The 23,620-nt window shown below is 43.9% G+C and overlaps 1 protein-coding gene across 1 annotated transcript in view; it reads left to right on the forward strand.

Annotated features, from left to right (window-relative positions):
- Nucleotides 1-8,526, forward strand: part of TXNRD2 (thioredoxin reductase 2) — a 32,629-nt gene extending 24,103 nt beyond the window's left edge. Inside the window, exons 13-18 of the mRNA XM_081339349.1 lie at nucleotides 873-968; nucleotides 2,720-2,812; nucleotides 3,113-3,184; nucleotides 4,494-4,591; nucleotides 6,494-6,704; nucleotides 8,036-8,526. Coding sequence (XP_081195475.1) covers nucleotides 873-968; nucleotides 2,720-2,812; nucleotides 3,113-3,184; nucleotides 4,494-4,591; nucleotides 6,494-6,617 — 483 coding nt within the window. The 3' untranslated portion in view covers nucleotides 6,618-6,704; nucleotides 8,036-8,526. The remainder of the gene's footprint in view (nucleotides 1-872; nucleotides 969-2,719; nucleotides 2,813-3,112; nucleotides 3,185-4,493; nucleotides 4,592-6,493; nucleotides 6,705-8,035) is intronic.
- The last annotated feature ends 15,094 nt before the right edge of the window (nucleotides 8,527-23,620 follow it).

Consider the following 23,620-nt stretch of genomic DNA (forward strand, 5'->3'; position numbering starts at 1 on the left):
GAAGTGGTTTCACGCGGCCCGCAAAGCCATCCTGGAAACAGTGAGGGAACGGCCCCCACTGCCTTGGCCCTGGCCCAGAGACCCTCCTCCTGCCAGAGACCCCCAGATCTGCCCCACTCCTGCCCAGGCCCCCATAGGCACCCTTGATGCGAACGATGTAGAGCTGGCCACGCCCACCCAGTAGGCCATACGCACTCTAGCCACGCCCACCCAGTAGGCCACGCCCACCCTGGCCACACCCACCCGGCCCCCTGAGGGCAACCACAATGCTGATGTGGCCCTCAATGAAATTGAGTTTGACACCCCTGGAATAGAATAATGAAGAATAGAGTAGAACAGAACAGAACAGAATAGAATAATGAAGAATATAGAATAGAACAGAACAGAATAGAAAATATGGAATGGAAAAATGGAACAGAACAGAACAGAATAGCTTTATTGTCACTTTAAATGTAGACTAATCAGCATACATTAAAATGAGATTTCGCTCAATACAGCTCTCAAAGGGTAACCACCTCCAATATACACTGCATAAACATGACCAATAAAATAATAAAATAATTATGCATATACCCACATACAAATGCATAGTATATGGCCCCAGAGAAACCCATATTGCAATATTTAGCCTAAGGCCAAGGCAGAGTGCGGGCCATCCTTTTTGCCTTCCTTCTGTAGGGGCAGTTTTTTTGTTTTGTTTCGTTTTTTTTTTTAAAAAAAAGGACCAGGGGAAATGAATTTAGAAATGGCAAATCCTTAGATGCTGAATAGTTAAGCAGAACGGTTGGGGAAACTTTGGGACTTTGGTCCTCGCTGCTTCTTTTAAAGAAATCTTGTAAAAAAAATCTCTTCTAATGTTCTCATTTTTAAAGGGCCGTCCTGAATTAACGCCCACCGCAATCGCTTCTGGGAAATTGTTGGCTCGGCGGTTGTTTGGCGCCTCTGCCGAACTCATGGATTACGACAATGTGAGTAAGGCTCTCTTTGTTGAGAAAATGACAGCTGTGGTGGGCCTGATCTTCACCAGCCCTTCTTTTTTTATAATCACGTGCTTAATATTTTATCCGCAACATATTGTCTGGATTCCAACACCTAGCTTTCTAATACATATTAAGTTCCTTTCTCTCTACCTGTAGCCAATGATAAAAGGTATCCCATGTTCTGAAATAAACCGAATCTTCTTTCTCTTTCATTTTCAATGTCAATCTATCCATTCTTGCACACACTTAAGGGTTTTTTTTAATTAACTCTTCCTCCATTGGTAAATCTTCATTTTTTCCAATGTTGAGGGAATACAATTCTTGGTGCAGTTAATATATGGAAAGTTAAATATATACACTCTCTCATAATTTCCTACAATTATGCCTACCAAAACTAATTCTGGCTTAAAGTCTATACATTTTTTTAGTCATTATTTCCTAAACATATATGTATTCTTAACCAGAATCTTTTAGCTTTAGAGCACGTCCACCAAAGATGGTAATAAGTGCCTGGTTTTGGTCTACATGTCCAACAATTGCTTGATATGTTTTTAAACATTTTTGCTAACCTCACGGGTGTTAGATGCCATTTATAAAATGTTTTATATAAATTTTCTTCGTACGCTACCTCTTTTGTCATTCACCAGCCCACCTTGACTAGATCTTCACTCTCTTGTAGTTGAGGCCTTCCTGAAAATAGACACCAAGCTAGAAATTTATTCTTTACTCCGAAACGTTCACTTCATTTTTGGGGAGTGGGTGGGTAAGAATTAATTTTATTATTAAAAAGTATCCCTAAGGAAATAAAGGTCGTCCTTGACTCACAAAAGTTCATTTAGTGACTGCATGATGTTGCAACAGCACTAAAAAAAAAGCGACTTACGACCATTTTCACACTTAACGGCCGTTGCAACGTCCCCACAGTCACATGATCAGTATTCAGATACTTGAGTCAGATAAATGAGTCATGTTTAGGATGGTTGCGGTGTACCCCCAGGGGTTGTGTGGTCTCCTTTGGGGACCTTCTGGCAAGCAAAGTCAACGGGGGGAATGCCAGATTCACCTTAACAACCGTGTGACTCATTTAACAGCAGTAGTGTTTCACTTAACGGCTGTGGGAAGAAAGGTCGTGAAATGGGACAAAATTCTCTTAACAGCCATCTTGTTTGGCGACGGACGTTTGGGGCTCAGCTGTAGTTGAAAGTCAAGGACCTGTATCTGGAAGTAGTAGGTCCTTCAGGCTTACTGTCAACGCTGTTAACCTCGGATGTTTTTGCATTGACAACAGATGGAAATGTAGCCATCCTTTCCCTTTCGCTTTTAGAGTTAGATGATGCTGGGAGGGGTGGGGAATGTGAATGAGAGTCCAGCTACACGAAACTTAGCGTGAGAATCAAGGTTACTGAGCCCAGAGCTGATAAAGAATTGGCGGGCTGGAGAGCTAGAGAGGAAGCCCGCGCTTCAAGCTAATTGGGGAATGTGATTTATGACTGTCAACTGGAGGAGGGAATTGTGGTTTGATACCAGGTGCCCAGGGGAGGGGAATTCAGTTTTTGGCTTCGATTATGTAAGTGCCGATATTCTGCTACTCGAATAAAAGATCCTTTAAGGTAAACAATGCCTCGAGGTTCTTTTGAAGAGTTTCATCTGTCGGAACCATGACACTTAACGTTGCTAAAAATGCAGGAAGGAAGTCTCTGGTTAACAACTAATGTTATGGCTTCACCTTCTACCCGTAGGTGCCTACAACGGTTTTCACCCCTCTAGAATATGGTAGCGTTGGCATCTCAGAAGAAGCAGCTGTCCACCGCTACGGTCCAGATAACATAGAGGTAGGCTCTCATCCAGCTTTCTGGCCATCCGAATGATGTAACCAATTTATGGTGGTGCGTCCTACTTTTGCGCTTTTCAGCCTTTGAGGTGAACCACAATTTTAGAAGCCGGTTAGGTAAGATCCAGGAAAGAGGATGGGCTTATTGCAAGCAAAATGGTGGAGTAAGGTAGAAGAGAGAGAGAGAGAGGAGCGAGGGAGGGAGGGAGAGACCAATTCAGAGTTGCAAGTTTCTGTTACTGTTCCCAGTCTCAATGCAAGTAATTTTAGCCTTTGCGATAGAGTAACAACTCTCTTTCAGGTATACCACGCATTTTATAAACCCTTGGAATTTGTTGTGGCCGAAAGAGATGCTACTCAGTGCTACATAAAAGTAAGTTGGCCTTCCTAATGTCTCCTTCGGTTCAAGGGGCTTACGATCTCTATCAGAAACCCTTGTGGGTCATACAAGGGCTTTTTTTAAACAAACAACAACAAAATAAAACACCTTTATTTTTGCTTTTTTTTCCTGACCCTTCCATCTTTCATCCTCCCCGAGGGAGAAAAATACCTTGTGCAAATTCCTTCCACAAGATTTCGAAGGTTCTTGTTCTGTTCTGGCCTAGACTAGCCTAGCCTAGCCTAGCTTAGCCTATTCCATTTCAATCCATTCCATGCTTGCTCTACATTCTCTTCTTTTCTGTTCCGTTTCATTCTATTCCATTCTTACTGTACATTTAGTCTATTCCATTCCATTCCATATTTTCTATTCTATTCTATTCTATTCTATTCTATTCTATTCTATTCTATTCTATTCTATTCTATTCTATTCTATTCTATTCTATTCTATTCTATTCTATTCTATTCTGCTCTAATTCTATTCTATTCTATTCTGTATTTTTATTCTATTCTATTCCATTCCATTCCATTCCATATTTCTTTTCTATTCTATTCTATTCTATTCTATTCTATTCTATTCTATTCTATTCTATTCTATTCTATTCTATTCTATTCTTATTCTATTCTATTATCTATGCTACTATTCTATTCTATTATTATTATTCTATTCTATTCTATTCCATTCCATTCCATATTTTCTATTCTATTCTATTCTTTATTCCATTCCATTATTATATTATATTCTCTATTCTATTCTGTTCTGTTCTATATTCCATTCCATTCCATTATTCTATTCTATTCTATTCTATTCTATTCTATTCTATTCTATTCTATTCTATTCTATTCTATTCTATTCTATTCTATTCTTATTCTTATTCTTATTCTTATTCTATTGTTCTATTATCTATTCTACTATTCTATTCTATTATTATTATTCTATTCTATTCTATTCCATTCCATTCCATATCTTCTCTTCTCTTCTCTTCTCTTCTCTTCTCTTCTCTTCTCTTCTCTTCTCTTCTCTTCTCTTCTCTTCTCTTCTCTTCTCTTCTCTTCCACTTCATATTTTCTATTCCATTCCATTCTATTCTATTATTTCTGTTATTCTACTCTACTCTGCTCTGCTCTGCTCTGCTCTGCTCTACTCTACTCTACTCTACTCTACTCTACTCTACTCTACTCTACTCTACCCCATCCCATCCCATCCCATCCCATCCCATCCCATCCCATCCCATCCCATCCCATCCCATCCTGTCTAATCCTGGCTACTTGCAAACTCCTTGTTCTTTGTGAATCCTTCGCAGATGGTGTGCCTGCGTGAAAAAGATCAGCGAGTCCTGGGTTTTCATTTCATTGGCCCAAATGCTGGCGAAGTTATTCAAGGCTTTGCTCTTGGAATCAAGTAAGTTTAAAGAATGCCGGCCCCCACACCCTTAGCCTCCCCCAGCTGCTGTGTTTCTTAAACCTGCTCTTTCAAGTCGCTCCAAGATAATAAAAAAAAAATCACGATTGCCATTTTAGCCGGACTAAATCATATCCAGTGTTTGGGGTTTCTTTTATGTTCCTATTTCCTCTGGTTTGATGAAAACTACGGCATCCTTTATTAATAAAAGTGCAGCTTAGGAACGGACGTATCAGCTTTTGGGTTTTTTTATGTTTACGAAATAGGTTTCTTGGCGAAACCTGCGTTTTTGATCCCTTCCCTGTTCTGCAAAAAAGAAAAAAGAAAGAAAAATTAGCTTTGCAGTCCAGCTGCTGCTGACTCTTCAAAGTGTAACGAAGGGGGAAGGGGCTTCCTGTTATGCGTTTCCCCCCCCCCTATTCTCGGGATAATAAATGATCATTCAGAAGCTTTTTTTTAAAAGAGAGAGGACTAAAACCTTGTTTTGATTACGTTTCTCTTTTGACAAAGAGAATCATTAGAGCTTTGGGGGGGGGGGTAAATCAGGATTTTTTTTTCCCTCTTCAGATGTTTCCCTAATATTTTTTTGGTCCACGGTCTTCTAATCCTGCCCAAAAGACTGTGTAAAGTTACTTGAAAACCTTAGATTGGATATAATTCAATTCATTTTTGCCGTGTGTCTGCGTTTGTGTATGTTTGTGCATGAGTTTCTGTATGCCTGGCTTGTTCTTGCCAACCCTGACCTCTGGTGTTTGGCCAGAATAGATCTTAAGAAATGAAAATAGACAACGGGATGTTGACCAGGGCTGGCATGGCTAACGAAGAGAAGAAATAGGGGTGACCTGAAAGCGTCTTCCAGTATTTGAGGGGCTGTCACAGAGACCTTAGGGATGTGGTGGCTCAGGGGGTTAGGACTCTGAGCTTGTCAATCAGAAGGTCGGCAGTTTGGCGGGTCGAATCCCGAGTGCCGCGTAGCAGAGTGAGCGCCTGTTACTCGTCCCAGCTTCTGCCAACCTAGCAGTTCGAAAGCACGTAAAAATGCAAGTAGAAAAATAGGGAGCACTGCGGTGGGAAGGTAACAGCGTTCCGTGCGCCCTTGGCATCTAGTCATGCCGAAGATTCTGTCAGAATCCATTTATATTTCATTTCTAACTCTCTCTGTGCAAACCCAAATCTCACACCCCCCCTTGTTGTTTTTTTGGATTCTGCCATTCCCATGGAGCAGGGGTAGGTAACCTCGGCTCTTTTATGACTCGTGGACTTCAATTCCCAGAATTCCTGAGCATGGCTGGCTCAGGAATTCTGGGAGTTGAAGTCCATGAGTCATAAAAGAGCCGAGGTTGCCTACCCCCTGCCATGGAGGAAAGAGAACAGACAGGGGAGTTTATTGCCTCCATTTCCTCCCCTTAGATGTAATTTTTTTGTTTATCTAGCCTGCCTGTTGGCCATCGCAAAAGGATCAATGAAAGGAATCCTCTCCCTCTCTGATCTACGAGCAAACAAGAAACGGGGTGGGGGGAATTCTGGCTTGTGTCTCCAGATGGAATGTGAAGGGGAGGAAGTAGTTACGTTGCAAACGGACTGATGGTTCTCCCTTTCCCACGAGGTTTTTGACACCTGAGACTTGACTGATCCGGAACTGACCAAATGAACTGAGGGGTGGGGTTTTGCTCGGGGACACTTTAAAAATATCGATCGGTGAGAAAGTTTTTCAGATCCTGTCCATTATACCCTCTGTCATCTATGCCTTAGTAAAAAGTTCCTGCTTGGACAATCTTGTCTCCAAGAGTCTTTCTTTCTTAAGATGTGGATTGGAGTGGGTTATGACATTAGAGAAGATCCTTTGGTTTTTTGTTTTTGTTTTTCATTTTCTTCTCTTTGGTTCTCCACTGTCTTCTGCAGGTGTGGGGCTACCTATTCTCAAGTGATGCAGACGGTTGGGATCCACCCAACCTGCGCTGAAGAAGTGAGTAAGTTGCACATCACTAAGAGGTCAGGTCTGGATCCAACCGTCACGGGCTGCTGAGGTTAAGCACCATCCCTGGTTCACCATGCGAAACGTGCTGGGCAGAAACTTCCAGAAGAGAAGGGAGGAGCAGATCAACACCTAAAGGTCCATTGTTTCAATTCTAAAACATCAATAAGTCTAAACTAAAAATAATATGTTTAAAAAAACTATATATATCCCCCTACTGTTAATAGTTAAGATCTATCGTCCCAAGTAAAATTCCTTGATTTTCTTCCGAAGTGGAAAAAAATCAATGCAGGTGGTCTCGGCTTAACGACCATAATTGACCCCAAAATGTCTGCTGCTGCTAAGCAAAACATTCGTTAAGTGAATTTTGCCCCATTTGACAGCCTTTCTTGCCACAGTTGTTAAGTGAATCTGGCTTCCCCTTTGACACTACGACCATCAACAATGTGAGTCAGTTGCCCAGCATCTGAATTCTGATCTTGTGACCATGGTGCAACGGTCGTAATTGTGAAAAACGGTCGTAAGTCCCTTTTTTCAGCGCCGTTGTAACTTCAAACGGTCACTAAATGGGCAGTTGTAAGACGAGGACTACCTGCATATTCCTGATGGTAGAAGAGTTGTGGTTTCCCCACACACACACACACACAAATTGTTTCTTATTTTTGCCTCAACCAGCAGGTGGAGATGCTGGCTAAGATATTAGCCCAGGAGTTAAGTGATATCAAATGATAATAAAATGGGCCGGATTGCTAGGAAAATGCCAATAAACGGCCATCTGCGGTGATTTCTACTATTAGCGATTGGATCGGGATAACCCTGTCTTAGTGTTTTAATTCCAGGACGAATAAAAGGTTATCTGGACTCTGCTCACCCCAAAATGTGTACCACTTTATACCGCACTAGTGGAGGACACACTTGGAAAAACTGCATACAGGTCCTGTCACTACAATCCCAAAAAGAGGTTGAGACCTCTAGAAAGAGTCCAGAGAAGAGCAACAAAGATGATTAGGGGAGGCTAAACCACACAAGGAACAATTGTGGGAAATAGGTATGCCTAGCCTAACAAAGTGGGGACGCGGTGGCTCAGTGGGTTAGGACGCTGAGCTTGTCGATCAGAAGGTCGGCAGTTTGGCGGGTCGAATCCCGAGTGCCGCGTAACAGAGTGAGCGCCTGTTAACTCGTCCCAGCTTCTGCCAACCTAGCAGTTCGAAAGCACGTAAAAAAAAATGCAAGTAGAAAAATAGGGACCACTCCGGTGGGAAGGTAACAGCGTTCCGTGCGCCTTTGGCGTCTAGTCATGCCGGCCACATGACCACGGAGACGTCCTCGGACAAGCGCTGGCTCTTCGGCTTTGAAACGGAGATGAGCACCGGCCCCTAGAGTTGGAAACGACTAGCACGCATGTGCGGGGGGAACCTTTACCTTTACCTTTATCCTTATGCTGCCAATATTTGCTTTTGTGGTTTTAGACTCGCAAGGCCCAACTCCAGCGAAAGGCCTTCTGAAAAGCCACCCCATTTCTGGAACATTCGCTCTTCCTCTTTATTTCACGGGACGGAGACATCCAGATGGAGGTTGATGAAGCTGGAACTGGTGCCAGAGCAGGAGGAGAAGGACAGACACCCCCAAAAAAAGATCCACTGCTTTTTCTGAGAAGTTCTGCCTTGTGCTTTCCAGGGATGGTATTTTGGTTTTTTTGCCACGACAACTTCCAGCAGCCTCATGCCGATGCCAAGAACCCAACCAACGTTGCGAGAGGTTTCCTGGGCGCGCAGCTGTTTGTGCCTTTGAGGAACACGCTCAAAGTCGCGAGACACCGGCTGATGACGGCTTGTGTATAAATCCACTCAGCGGGGTAGACAAGTCTGATGCTTTCTGGTGCCTTATTGAGCAGAAAGAAATGACGTTGGGATCCGTGGGAGGCAATTTCATAGAAGGATTAAAAAAAACCCACACACCACCTTTTTGCTGAATTTTGTAGAGGCTGTGGGTCATTTGGGATAATGTTTCCTTCCCCCAAAGTCAAAAGCAGACTGCATTTTTTTTCTTTCTGTTCCAGGTTCTCTCTCGTCCCTTTCCAAGGGTGTAGAACTCAGCATCTCCTGGTGATTGGCCCAAAGTCACCCAGCCAGCTTTCATGACTAAAGTGGAACTAGAACTCACCATCTCCTGGTGATTGGCCCAAAGTCACCCAGCTGGCCTTCAAACCTAATACGGGACTAGAACTCACCGTCTCCTGGTGATTGGCCCAAAGTCACCCAGCTGGCTTTCATGCCTAAGATGGGACTAGAACTCACCGTCTCCTGGTGATTGGCCCAAAGTCACCCAGCTGGCTTTCATACCTAATATGGGACTAGAACTCACCGTCTCCTGGTGATTGGCCCAAAGTCACCCAGCTGGCCTTCAAACCTAATACGGGACTAGAACTCACCGTCTCCTGGTGATTGGCCCAAAGTCACCCAGCTGGCTTTCATGCCTAAAATGGGACTAGAACTCACCGTCTCCTGGTGATTGGCCCAAAGTCACCCAGCTGACTTTCATACCTAATATGGGACTAGAACTCACCGTCTCCTGGTGATTGGCCCAAAGTCACCCAGCTGGCTTTCTTACCTAATGCGGGACTAGAACTCACCATCTCCTGGTGAGTGGCCCAAAGTCACCCAGCTGGCTTTCATACCTAATATGGGACTAGAACTCACCGTCTCCTGGTGATTGGCCCAAAGTCACCCAGCTGGCTTTCTTACCTAATGCGGGACTAGAACTCAGCATCTCCTGGTGATTGGCCCAAAGTCACCCAGCCAGCTTTCATGACTAAAGTGGAACTAGAACTCACCATCTCCTGGTGATTGGCCCAAAGTCACCCAGCTGGCCTTCAAACCCAATACAGGACTAGAACTCACCGTCTCCTGGTGATTGGTCCAAACTCACCCAGCTGGCTTTCATGCCTAAGGCGAGACTAGAACTCACCGTCTCCTGGTGATTGGCCCAAAGTCACCCAGCTGGCTTTCATACCTAATATGGGACTAGAACTCACCGTCTCCTGGTGATTCCCCCAAAGTCACCCAGCTAGCTTTCATGACTAAAGTGGAACTAGAACTCCCAGTCTCCTGGTGATGGGCCCAAAGTCACCCAGCTGGCTTTTGTGCCTAAGGCGAGACTAGAACTCAGGATCTCTCAGTTTCCAGCCCTAGCACCTTAACCACTAGGCGCAGCTGGCTCTATGGTAGATCGATATAAACTGGATTTGTCTCTTTCATCCATTTTCTATTATCTCTCTCTTCGCCCACCACTTTGTTGCAAACTTTTCAGCAGTCAACAGTGAGAAACCTTCAGGAAGAGAACACTTGGAGGCACTGTTTGAAAAACACCCTCTCCCACGCCCACCCCTCGGGATGACAACCGGGACAGGACTTGATGTAATTACTTGATCAAGTCTGAAAACCTGTCTGCCAGATGTCAGGGAGTTAATTGCGGCTCCATTGTGCCCGTCTTAAGTCGACATTGTCAGCTATTATTCCTCTTAATCTCCCAACATCGTGGTTTAATGATGGGCCGTTGGAGACGTTCCCTTCAGCGCCTCTGTGGCTCAGGTTCACCCATTTGCTGCAGGCAACAGGAGCAGTAGATGGCGCAGTGGCGTTAGGTGTTTGGCTGAGCTGTCTTTATTCTCGCAGGCAGGTTGTCCTTTGCAACCGTGAACGTTCATAGTTACGACAGTATTGAAGAATGAATTCCCCAGACGGCACGGAACCGAGGCCCAGGCATCTTAAACGTTGCCAAGTTTGAAGCACACAGATCTAGTCCAACCCAGTAATTATATTTATATCAGTCTGTCTGTCTGTCTATCCATCTATCCATTCATCTATCACTCGTCTCTGTGTGCCTCTATCATCTCTCTCTCTCTCTCTCTCTTTCCATCCATTCATCTATCAATCATCTCTGTGTGTTTCTATCAGCTCTATCTATCTATCTATCTATCTATCTACCTACCTACCTACCTACCTACCTACCTACCTACCTACCTACCTACCTACCTACCTACCTATCTATCTATCTATCTATCTATCTATCTATCTATCTATCTATCTATCTATCTATCTATCTATCTATCTATCATCTGTGTGTGTCTATCATATCTCTCTATCTATCCATCCATCCATTCTGTCATCTCTATCAATCATCTCTCTGTGTTTCTATCATGTCTCTGTCAGTCTGTCTGTCTACAGGTAGTCCTCGACTTACCACAGTTCACTTAGTGACTGTTTGAAGCTACAAAGGCACTCATAAAAGCAACTTACGATCCATTTTCCTACTTAACCGTTGCAGCCTCCTCACGGTTGAGTGATCAAATACTTGATCAGACGCTTGGCAACCGGCTCATACGTATGACGGTCGCAGTGTCCTGGGGTCACGTGACCCACCCCCCCTTTTGTGAGCTGCTGATGAGCAAAATCAACCGGGAAGGCAGATTCACTTAGCAACCGTGTTACTAACTGAAGAACAGCAGTGATTCACTTGTGGCAAGAAAGGGCGCAAAACGGGGCAAACCCTGTTTGAGAATTGGCTCACTTAACAGAATTTTTGGGCTCAGTTGTGGTCTAGGTCAAGGACTACTTTGTGTGTGTGTGTGTGTGTGTGTGTATGTATGTATATATGTGTATGTAGGGACGTGGTGGCTTAGGTTAGGACACTGAGCTTGTCGATCGGAAGGTCGGCAGTTTGGCGGGTCGAATCCCGAGTGCCGCGTAACAGAGTGAGTGCCTGTTACGCGTCCCAGCTTCTGCCAACCTAGCAGTTCGAAAGCACGTAAAAATGCAAGTAGAAAAATAGGGACCACTCCGGTGGGAAGGTAACAGCGTTCCGTGCGCCTTTGGCCTCTAGTCATGCCGGCCACATGACCACAGAGATGTCCTCGGACAAGCGCTGGCTCTTCGGCTTTGAAACGGAGATGAGCACCGGCCCCTAGAGTCGGAAACGACTAGCACGCATGTGCGGGGGAACCTTTACCTTTACTATATATGTATGTATGTATATATGTGTGTGTATGTATATTATCTGTGTATATATATATGTGTGTGTGTCTGTATATGTATATATGTGTGTGTGTGTGTATATGTATATTATCTCTGTGTGTGTGTGTGTGTGTGTGTGTGTGTGTGTGTGTATCTTACAGGTGTTGCTAGCCTTGCTTCCGATAAGATCTGGCCTATCTGAGTGCAGAAAAAATGCAACCTCGTTCCCAGGACCAGCTCGAAAGCGACGTTTCCAGAATTCGATTGCATCAGTCGGAGAGCGAAGAGCATGATAAGAATTTTTTTTAAAAAAGAAAGATCTAGCCAGGAGGATGGGAAGTGGGGAAGCCATTCTTGTCTCAACAGGGCCCTCTACATTGTTTGTGGCGGAGATAAACGGCGAGATGGACGTGTGCCAGCTTCCCGAAGGAGAATTCATTCCCAAGAGCAGGTATGGGATAGGTGAGCCTAACAACAACAATAATAATAATAATAAACGCCCATCAGCATGTAAAGGTAGACTGTATTTATCACACACACACACACACACACACACACACACACAGAGGCAAACGGAGAGACATTTTTTCCACTCCACTGGAAAGAAATACAGGTAGTCCTTGACTTCACAACACTTCGCTTAGTAACCGTTCAAACTTAACAACGGCACTGAAAAAAACCGACTTTATCCACACGGCCGTCGCAGCATCGCCACGGTCACGCGATCGAAAGTCAGAGGCTTGACGGCTGCTTCATACATACGACCGCGCGATCCTCTTTCCCGATCTTCTGACAAGTAGAAGCCCACGGAGGGAAGCCAGATCCGATTAACCAACCTGTTACCAGTATAACAGCAAAGAACTCACTTAACAATTTGACTTGCTTAACCACAACATTTTTGGCTCCGTTCTGGTCGTAAGCCGAGGACTCTCTTGTCATTCAGGGAGGGATGAAAGGAAGGAGGCAAAACAGGTGAGAGAGAGAGAGAGAGAGAGAGAGAGAGAGAGAAAGAAAGAAAGATTTGCAGCCAAAACTCCGTATCTCATTGTTACAGCCCTGCAAATCACACCCAGCATGGACTGGGGTTTTTTTGTTGTTTCCCTCCCCCTCCATTGTTTTTTAGCTAGTTGCGTTTTTTTTTCTACGAGTCACGGTGAAGAGAGGGGAAAAAAACCTCCGCATTTCCTTCCTCTGCGGGGCTGGCATTTCCCCCTCCTCTCATTTGCAAACCTGCCAAAGTTAGCGAGAAAAGTTCCAGATGGGATTTGCAGTAACAAATTCCAAAGAATCCCCCTCCTCACCTTAGCCAGGGCAGGCAGTTTTGTAGGACTATTCAAACATGGAACAATAGGCTTGGAAGGGACCGTGGAGGTCTTCTAGTCCAACCCCTTGCCCAAGCAAGAAGACCCTACCATTATAGACGAATGTCTGTCCAGTCTCTTCTTAAAAACCTCCAGTGATGGAGCACCCAGGATTTCTGGAGGCAAGGCGCTCCACTGATTAATTGTTCTCATTGTCAGGGAATTCCTCCTTAATTCAAAGTTGGATCTTTGTTTAACGATCAGATTCAGCCCTAGTTTCGTTCCATACGATATTCACCTTGTGATCTCTAAAGCTTCCTCTTTCTGCTATGTATTATGTTATTTATATGTAAGGGTGTAGGTTTATACGTATGTTGTATGTAGCATGTTTAAAGTTTTGTTATGTGTGTGTGCATTTTGAGAGCAAGCAATTAAATTTCATTTTTAATGTGTGCCAGTGTGCCCACAGTAAAAAATGACAATAAAGGTTGTCTGTCTATCTGTCTGTCTATCTATCCATCCATCCATCCATCTATTATCTATCTATCTGTCTATCTAACTAACTATCTATCTATCTATCTGACAAGTTGAAACAAAAAGGCATGTAGCTGCCCATGTATCTCTCTCTCATCTATGTCTGTCTATCTATCTATCTATCTATCTATCTATCTATCTATCTATCTATCTATCTATCTATCTATCTATCTATCTATCATCTTCCACCCATTACTTCTCCTGCCCTCAGAAGCTTTGGAGAATTGGTTGACCCTCTCTTCTCTTTGACAGCCCCTCAAATATTGGAAGACATCTATCATGGCACCCCTCGTCCTTTTCTTTGTTAAACTAGACATACCTAGGTCCCCTCATCATGCGATTTAGCCTCCAGACCCCTTACCATCTTTGTTGCCGTCCTGTGGACACTCTTCTAGTTGACCTTGATTCAATGAACAGGCATCTTTAGAGAAATATAGTCATCATCAGTGAGGATCTAATCCTTGCTTACCCTTTGGTGACCCTTCAGCTTGGCCACCTCTGGGGACCGCTTCCTTCTGCCTTGTTATTATTGGTCTGGCTTTTGTGTCACCTTCAGGAAAATCTGGGCCGTGTGTAGCACAATAGGAGCTTATCTCAGCGAGAGAAGCCTTCTTCAGAACACCATTAGTGTAGCGTTGAGGAAGCTGTCGAGACTTGGGGAGACTTTTCAGAAATAGCTGAAAGCTTCCGTGGGACCGGGGGGGGGGAGGGGGCAGGGAAGCCCACAAATTGACACATCAGCTTGCCTGTCATCGTGTTTTATTTTTCTTCCAACATTGACTAATGACGTGTTTCCTCTGACTTCCTTCTGGGATCATCTGTGGCTCTCTTTATGGTCTCCTGCCTCCTTGTCTCCTGTCTCAACTGGCTGCCCCAAAGACTAGATCTTTGGGTGACTTCACTCCTCCTTACCTTGGCCTGAATGGATCTGTCATTCTGTCTCGTACCTTTCCCCCCCCCCTAACATCTACTTCCCACGCGAGCGGGTAACCTTGAGGTGTAGAATGAATTCGTGAGTCTCCTTTGCTTTATTTCCCTGTTCATCAGAAGGCAGGGCAAGTCCCCTCGTTAAGATAAGAAAATTGCCTTGGTGGCTGAACTTGTGAAAACAGGACCTTGCTGTTTGTACTTAACAAAGAGTCCTCCCTTTTTAATTTTTTAGAGTAGAGGCCAAGTGGCTTTGTCTCAGAAAAACCTGCAGCTACATTCCCTGGTCAGATTGGGGTCAGTTGAAGTCTCATCCCAGTGGTCAACTTTTCCAAGGACAGATTTAATGCTTGTTCATCAAACAGAGGCCTCCAGGTGTTGAGTTCCTCAACATTTTCATGATCATTTCATTCCAACGTAGCAGAAGTCAAAACGCCATGTTTCATAATCTCAGGAAGAAATCCTACAGCTTCCTTCCTTCCTTCCTTCCTTCCTTCCTTCCTTCCTTCCTTCCTTCCTTCCTTCCTTCTTTCTTTCTTTCTTTTTCCTTTCTCCCTTCCTTCCTTCCTACCTTCCCTCCCTCCATTGCCCTCCCACCCTCCAATCCATCCTTCCTTCCTTCCTTCCCTCCTTCTTTCTTTTTCCTTTCTCCCTTCCTTCCTTCCTACCTTCCCTCCCTCCATTGCCCTCCCACCCTCCAATCCATCCTTCCTTCCTTCCCTCCCTCCCTCCCTCCCTCCCTCCCTCCCTCCCTCCCTCCAATCCTTTCTTCTTTCTTTTTCCTTTCTCCCTTCCTTCCTTCCTACCTTCCTACCTTCCCTCCCTCCATTGCCCTCCCACCCTCCAATCCATCCTTCCTTCCTTCCTTCCTTCCTTCCTTCCTTCCTTCCTTCCTTCCTTCCCTCCCTCCCTCCCTCCCTCCCTTGCCTTCCCATCCTCCAATCCTTTCCTCAACTTCTTGTGGTGGGTGTCCTGAGCAAGGCTAAGGCTATGTTTGATTTGGCTCACAAAGTTCTCCAGATAAGTCATCTGATGTTTCCATGTGTTCTCCACTGCACTTCCAAATGTGGGTGGCGTTTTTTTTTTTTTGTTGTTTTGGATCGGGCCAGCTGAGTCACGTCTTCCCAGCAATGGGATGATGGTTTGAAGCAACATGTTTTATGGCCCCGTGTGCGTCATTTGTGTGTCTCGATGAAGAAACCTGCAAGGAAGGAACTCTTCATCGAGTCATGGAATCTGGGGTGGGGAAGAGAAGTTGGAGAACTAATTTGAAGGTTCAGGTATGTTTAGACAAAGCCGGGAATGAGAAAGAATTGTTGCTTACGATGAGAATAGAATAGAATAGAATAGAACCTTGGAGGTCTTCTAGTCCAGCCCCCTGCTGAAGCAGGAGAACCTATACTATCTCAGACAAGTGACTGTCCAGCCTCTTCTGAAAAATCTCCAGTGATGGGACACCCACAATTTCTGGTGGCAAGATGTTCCACTGATTGATTGTCCTCCCTGTCAGGAAGTTTCTCCTTAATTCCAGGTTGCTTCTCTCTTTGATCAGTTTCCAACCATTGTTTCTCGTCCTTCCCTCTGGTGCTTTGGTGAACAAAGTGACCCCCTCTGCCTTGTGGCAGCCCCTCAAACAATGGAAGACTGCTATCATGTCTCCCCTATTTCTTCTTTTCTTTAGACTAGCCAAACCCAAGTCCTGCAGCCATGCTTTGTATTGTTTAATCTCCAAGCCTTTGATCATTTTAGGGGCCGCCACAAAGAAGAGGGAGCCAAGCTATTCTCCAAAGCACCTGAAAGCAGGAGAAGAAGCAACGGATGGAAACTCGTCAAGGAGAGAAGCAACCTGGAACTAAGGAGAAACTTCCTGACAGTTAGAACAATTAACCAATGGAACAACCTGCCTCCAGAAGCGGTGGATGCTCCAACACTGGAAGTCTTTAAGAAGAGACTGGACAGCCATTTGTCTGAAATGGTATAGGGTTTCCTGCCTTAGCAGGGGGTTGGACTAGATGACCTCCAAGGTCCCTTCCAACTTATTATTATTATTATTATTATTATTATTATTATTATTATTGTTATTGTTATTGTTGTTGTTGTTGTTGTTGTTGTTGTTGTTTTGTTGTTGTTTTGTTGTTATTGTTATTATTGTTGTTATTATTATTATTCTCTGAATTTTTTTCAAACTCTCAACATCTGTTTTTATGATACGGGGACCAAAATTGGCTGCCGTATTCCAGGTGTGGCCTTTGTGGGCATTACTTCAACCCATCACCACTGCTAGTCTTCCCTTCCTGATTTCTCTTAATTAGATGAAGAATTGACTGCCCTAAGGCTGGTTTGGTTTGGGTTCAACCCGGGAAGCCACTGCCAGATGCATATCAGGACCAAAGCCAGTTTTGGTGCCTACGTTCTCTTATCTAGCGTCTTTGGCACAAAGGCAGCTCACACCCTACCTGTGGAAGAACAATTTAAAACATAAAAGATCTGATTTTTAATGCTTCCGGTGTATTTTGGAAAAGCAAATGGCGGGGTGTGTGTGTGTGTTTCCTCAGGGATCTGCACATTAGACCACGGAGAGGGTGACCACACGCGACTGCAGGATACTGCAACTGTTGTTGGCCTGCTGCTGTGAATTCTGATCAAGGGATGCAATGGTTGTAAGTGTGAAGCAATAGCACGTAGACTTATATGCCGCTCCACTGTGCTTTACAGCCCACTCTGAGCAGTTTACAAAGCACATTGGCCCCCAGCAAACTGGGTCCTCATTGTACCAACCTCAGAAAGACGGAAGGTTGAGTCAACTTGGAGCCAGTCAGGATCAAACTGCTGGCAGTCGGCAGAGTTAGCCTGCAATGCTGCTTTCTAACCACGGTCACGACTCAAAAGTGGTTGTAAATCACTTTTTCCTCAGTCAGTGTCTTTGTAACTTCAAACAGCCGCTAAACAATTGCTTGTAAATTGAGGACTCCTTGTATTCAATTCGGCAGTGAGATTAGGGATAAGATTTCAGCAGCTCTGCGGTCACTACATTCAATTTTTAGTTAGCATTTTGGTGCCCAGATCCAGCTTGGGAAGTAGCTTAAAGCGAGCTTCATCCTCACCAACATGGAAACCGCTGGATAATAAGGATTCAGTGGGATTTAAGTGGGAAGCACAAGTAGTTTTTCTCAATAAATAACAGGATTGTGAACGGTTTGCCTCGATCGTTTTATAACCGACCGATTCGATTGGCTGGTTTTATTTGGATCTGTCTCCATCATAGACTCTTCAGCCCAAATGGAATCCGTTGAAATTGTTTGGCTAGAGAGATAATTGCAGGTCTCCAAGGCCTTTTTCCAAAGTTTTATAGGAAACACTGGCTAACTCGCAGTGCAATTGTACCCTTGGTTTGCATTCCGGATCTAAAAATACTTCCATTTGATGGGAGGGGAAAAGAAACGGATATTGTTTCTTTGTCTCCCACCATCCGGCAGAAAAAAATATATTGATGTAATTCTCAAGAATGTGGTGCAGGATTATTATTTTTTTTGCCCTTCTGTTACAAGGTAGCTGGGGAGTTGTTAAAACCTCGTGGACAACTTTCTCTGCGGCTCTTCCAAAAAGCCTCTGGCTTCTCACACTGCTGTGAAATCACAAGGGTAGGTGTGAATTTGCAAAGTATAGGAAAATTTTTAAAAAATGACCTTGATAGGGCGAAGGAATCTGGCTGAAAACAGTGGTGACATTCCACGCCGTATTTTTTTCACTCAGGAAAAAACGCAACCAAGAGTCTCCAGCAGTTGTGCAAAGGGTTTTTTTTTTTGGGTCCTGAACCTGAGCTCTGACTGAATAGGAGTCAGCGACAAGCTCTGGGTTCGGGTTTTGCCTGCATCGCTAGGTATCGCTTCCAAATCCTCAGAAGTAATATTTCCAATTTATTCTGCGTTGGGGATCCTTTGTTGCTCTTGGTGAGCTTGTTGGCTTTCTTTGAAGATCTTTCATTGCCAAACTAGACAACGTCATCAGTGTCAGAGAAGGAATGAGGGGTTAAGGGCAAACCCCATTCCCTTCTAGCACTGAAGACGCCAGCTGGTAGTTAATGCTTTAGCCTGAAGTCCTGCGTGGTACAGAGGAGTAAATTCATCCCTTTAGGTGACCCCTTCCAAGACAGTTATTTTGTGATCCTTTTTCTCTCTTTCTTTCAGTTCTGTTCTTTCCCGACCAAGTGAGCAACTCAAAAAACCTTGCAGAACTCTCGTCTGATCACTGATAAGAGATTTTTGAATGTAGTTGTAAGAGGTGTGCAGAATTAATCCAAGGGTTGGGTGGGATTTAAAGCCTTCCCTCCTTCCTTCCTTCCTTCCACCTTCCCTCTGTTCTTTTTCGTGATCCTCTCTCCCTTCCGTCCGTCCTTCCTTCCTTCCTACCTTACTCCCACCTTCTCTTTGTTCTTCTTGATCCTTCCTTCCTTCCTTCCTTCCTTCCTTCCTTCCTTCCTTCCTTCCTTCCGTCCGTCCTTCCTTCCTTCCTTCTCTTGAACCTTACTCCCACCTTATCTTTTTTCTTCTTGATCCTTCCTTCCTTCCTTCCTTCCTTCCTTCCTTCCTTCCTTCCTTCCTTCCTTCCTTCCTTCCTTCCTTCCTTCTCTTGAACCTTACTCCCACCTTCTTCTTTTTTCTTGATCCTTCCTTCCTTCCTGCTTTTCCTTCCTTCCTTCCTTCCTTCCTTCCTTCCTTCCTTCCTTCTCTTGAACCTTACTCCCACCTTATCTTTTTTCTTCTTGATCCTTCCTTCCTTCCTTCCTTCCTTCCTTCCTTCCTTCCTTCCTTCCTTCCTTCCTTCCTTCCCTTGAACCTTACTCCCACCTTATCTTTTTTCTTCTTGATCCATCCTTCCTTCCTTCCTTCCTTCCTTCCATCCTTCCTTCCTTCTCTTGAACCTTACTCCCACCTTATCTTTTTTCTTCTTGATCCTTCCTTCCTTCCTTCCATCCTTCCTTCCTTCTCTTGAACCTTACTCCCACCTTCTTCTTTTTTCTTGATCCTTCCTTCCTGCTTTTCCTTCCTTCCTTCCTTCCTTCCTTCTCTTGAACCTTACTCCCACCTTATCTTTTTTCTTCTTGATCCTTCCTTCCTTCCTTCCTTCCTTCCTTCCTTCCTTCCTTCCCTTGAACCTTACTCCCACCTTATCTTTTTTCTTCTTGATCCTTCCTTCCTTCCTTCCTTCCTTCCTTCCTTCCTTCCTCCCTCCCTCCCTCCCTCCCTCCTGTTACCAGAACAGAACTGAGTGCTTCACCTGTCCCTGACACACACCTCCATCAAAAGCAATGAAAACATTTAATGTAAGAAGAGGTTAAGGCAAAACAGAAGGGAGGTGTCCAACGTATGGAGAAGCTAGTCCTTAGCTGAGCTGCTAGGCTGGGCCAAAACAAATAGGTTGTTGAAAGAAAGCACACACTGGGTGGATATTGAGGAATTAGAACAGCCCCAACAACCTGGAATCTGATGCTACCGACAGGTTAGGGCTTTGGGGCTGAGGCTGGGGTCCCCCCCGAGCAATAAAATGGGTCAATTGTTCCCAAACGGAACAATATTCAGGTAAAACAAATTCCCAGTATTTTCCCTGAAAAAAAGAAGGATAGGTAGGGAAGAGGCGTGGATTTCTCCTGCCATACATTGCTGTCTAATGTGCATTTTTCCCCTCTTACTGATCTCATAAAATGTGCAGTTGTAAGTACGTTTGCACATTCAATTGTGCAAAAAGAGAATTTGGTGTCCTTCCTTCCCTTGATCCTTCCTCCAACCATCCATCTGTTCTTTTTCTCCTTCCTTCCTTCCTTCCTCCCTCCCTCCCTCCCTCTCTCCCTTTCATAAAGTCTTTCTTGAATTAAATCAATTTTTTTCTCCATTCGTCACTCGAGGATCTATTCATTAGAGTCCACTTTCCTGAAGATAGAGCCCCCGTCAGGCTAAATTCAGCTTCTAGTGCCTTTATGACTAATAGGTGCTGCCTGTAATCTGGAGACGGATGGCTTCTTTCCCAATGAAAACATTTCATGAAAAGGCACGTGAGCTTCTACTAAAGGCGCTGCTAGTTTCCTTCTGATTGCTTTGCCATCATAGACTTACTTTCCGCCTCAACTCCCCACTGCTAGGTTGCCGTCTTTACTGCGACTTTCCTTCTACAACCCCTATCCCAATGGATCTTAAATTAAAGAGGAAAGAAAAGAAAGAAAGAAAATCAACCCCCCCCCCGGGGGTAATTTGACAATATCCAGAAGGGCGGCGGCGGTGGTGTTGGGGGTGAATGGAGCAATTTGTAACCGCTTGTTTCTGAATTGATGTAAAGGCGTGTGGGAAAGACCAAGGCAGCCAATGGACCAGACACAGATAAGAGATAGCACAGCCCTCACCTGCATAATGGGCGGAGTAAGAAATTCAGACGTTTGTCATCCTGTAAAGGAGACGGCCTGAGAATTGCACTTGCGAGCTTCAGTCAAAGTCGCTTTGCAATAAAGTGGAAAAGCTTATCGGATCACAATTCTTTCGCTGTCTCCTTTATAGCCTGAGAAACTAAAGACTGTACATTAGATCAGAGGTCCCCGACCTTTTCGGGCACCAGGGATCACCGGTTCCGTGGAGAGAGGTTTTTCTGCAGACCGGAGAGTGTGCGTGGTTTTGTGTGCTGCCTGCATCCCGCAGATGGGGCTTTGCTTGTTTGTGCGGACCGGTTGCTGGCATGCCGCGGCCTGGTACCGGTCCATGGACCGGGGGTTGGGGACCCCTGCATTAGATAGTTCTGGGCTATGATGTCTCTTCTCTGATGGGTCCCTTAGCTGCATCTCTTCTCCTCCTGTCTCCCAAGATCTTTCTCACAGGCTATTGTAGTTGAAGATCCAGTTTGAGACAGCTGATGGTGTGTAAAACAACACATTCTGTGGGATTTGGGGGTAATAACAGAATAACAAGAGTTGGAAGGGACCTTGGAGGTCTTCTAGTCCAACCCCCTGCTCAAGCAAGAGACACCTTGTATCATTTCAGACAAATGATTGAAACGACAATCTCTTCTTAAAAGCTTCCAGTGGTGGAGCACCCACAACTTCTGGAGGCAAAGCTGTTCCACTGGTTAATTGTCCTCACTGTTAGGAAATTTCTCCTTAATTCCAGGTTGCTTCTCTCCTTGATTAGTTTCCGTCTGTTGTTTCTTGTCTTGCTTTATGGTGCTTTGGAAAATAGGTTGACCCCTAATTCTTCTTTGTGTCAGCCCCTCAAATATCGGAAGACTGCTATCGTCTCACCCCTAGTTCTTCTTTTCACTAGACAAACCCAATTCCTGCAACTGTTCTTCATATCTTTTAATAAAATATCTTTTAGCCTTCAGCCACCCAATCATCTTCGCTGCACTTTTTTCCCAGAGTCTCAACATCTTTTTTATATCGTGGTGACCCAAATTGGATGCAGTATAATTCCAAGCGTGGTCTTACCAAAGCATTATAAAATGATAGTAATGACATTGTTCAAGACAGGGAAAAGAGGTAAGTGGGTCAAACTGTTTGACAAATCACCGCCCTGCCTATCATTTCCGTGGCTCTTACATTATTACTTGATGGGACAGTTCTAACCTTTTGAAATTATTTATTTATTTATTTATTTATTTAATTATATTTTTATACCGCCCTTCTCCCGAAGGACTCAGGGCGGTGTACAGGGCAATAAATATAAAAAAGCGGAATACAAAAGTTAAAAAAACGATTAAATATTTAGCCCAGTATTAAAACATATTAAAACCCCAACCCTAACCCATCAGACCAGGTCAGACTGCTCCCATAATCCCTGCTTAATAGCCATTTTGAGAGAAGGCCAAAACTTCTAGGTCTAGGAAGTATCCAGATAATGGTCCCTTGCTTTAGAGCAGGGGTGTCCAACATTTTGCAACTTTTAAGCCCTGTGGATTTTAACTCCCAGAATTCCCCAGCCAGTGTAGCATAGCTGACTGAGGAATTCTGGGAGTTGAAGTCCACAAGTCTTAAAGTTGTCAAGGTTAGCCATCCCTTCTTTAGAATATGGTTTCACCCTTTTTTTAAAAAAAATGCAGCAGAACATTTCATTCTGAAAAGAAAATACTTTATTTTTCTTTATTTACAAATTCTGGACCTTTAAGCCGGGGGAGGACATGCCTGATTTGGGGCAACCTTGAACTTTATTGAGGCCCATAGCATGTTTTTAATTGTTAGATCACAAAACTTGCCAGATCATGAAGAAATTAAGCACTGAGACAATATCTTTATTTATTAGTGGCTGGAAACCCTTTATAGACTTTTTTGCATGAAGGGGAAAAAAAACTCAACGTATGATTTACGGTTTTGATGACTGGACAGGATAGATTGTAGAAAGAGGAGAGAGATGCCGTAACTACAGAGTAAGAAGTAAATTTATAATTGCTCGTAGCTGCTGTAAATATTTATAGCTTCTTCATATCTTTTTCTATGCTGTTTTCCTTTTGTTTTCCCCCCTTTTCTTGCTCTTTTAGCTTTCTTTTATTTATTTCTCTTTTTCTTTTCTTTTTCTTCCTTTATATGGGTTTGAATTAGTCTTTATCTGCCTTTTAAAAAAAAAATTAATAAAAGTTACATAGAAACATATATAAATTAAAGCATTAGCGCAAGAGAGAAAACAGCCCTGGGTTTTATACAAAGTCTCAACAACTTGACTTATACAGTATTTAAAACATCCCGAACAATACAGATGGCAAAGAAATTTTTAAAATAAGATCACTTCATCTGTCGTTAAAGGGCATTTATTCTTTCAGCAAGATTAGGGTGAAAAAAAAAACCAGCAAGTATCTTTTCTCTCCTCTTTAATTACCAGCCTTCAGCAAGGCAGAGGAGATGATCAATGTATAAAAAGAGAAGCAACATTTACCCAAAGATTTTTTTAATTAGGCTGTTATTCTTGTTTGTTTGTGTGTGCGTGTGCGTGTGCGTGTTTGTGTAGAGACCCTGCTAATCTTTGGTCTAGATTTTGCTGATCTCAGCTAGACATAATCATAGTGTTTATTGGCCAATGGCCAAAGAAATAATAATGCCATTATGTGACATATTGGCAGAGATTTTCACAGACTGCAATTATTACAGCTTTTAGATAAGAAACACATCCTATGCTCTATCATATTAAGGCGGAATCTGGCAACCGGTGCCAAATTAGTCACCTTAAAAATGTCTGGTTTTTTCTTCTTGCGTTTTAGAACTGTTCTTTGTGGCTGTTGACATGAACACGTAGAAGAGAGACTTAGGACACCA

The sequence above is a fragment of the Vipera berus genome, assembly GCF_964194415.1.
Source record: "Vipera berus genome assembly, chromosome: 14".
NCBI classification, from domain to species: domain Eukaryota; kingdom Metazoa; phylum Chordata; class Lepidosauria; order Squamata; family Viperidae; genus Vipera; species Vipera berus.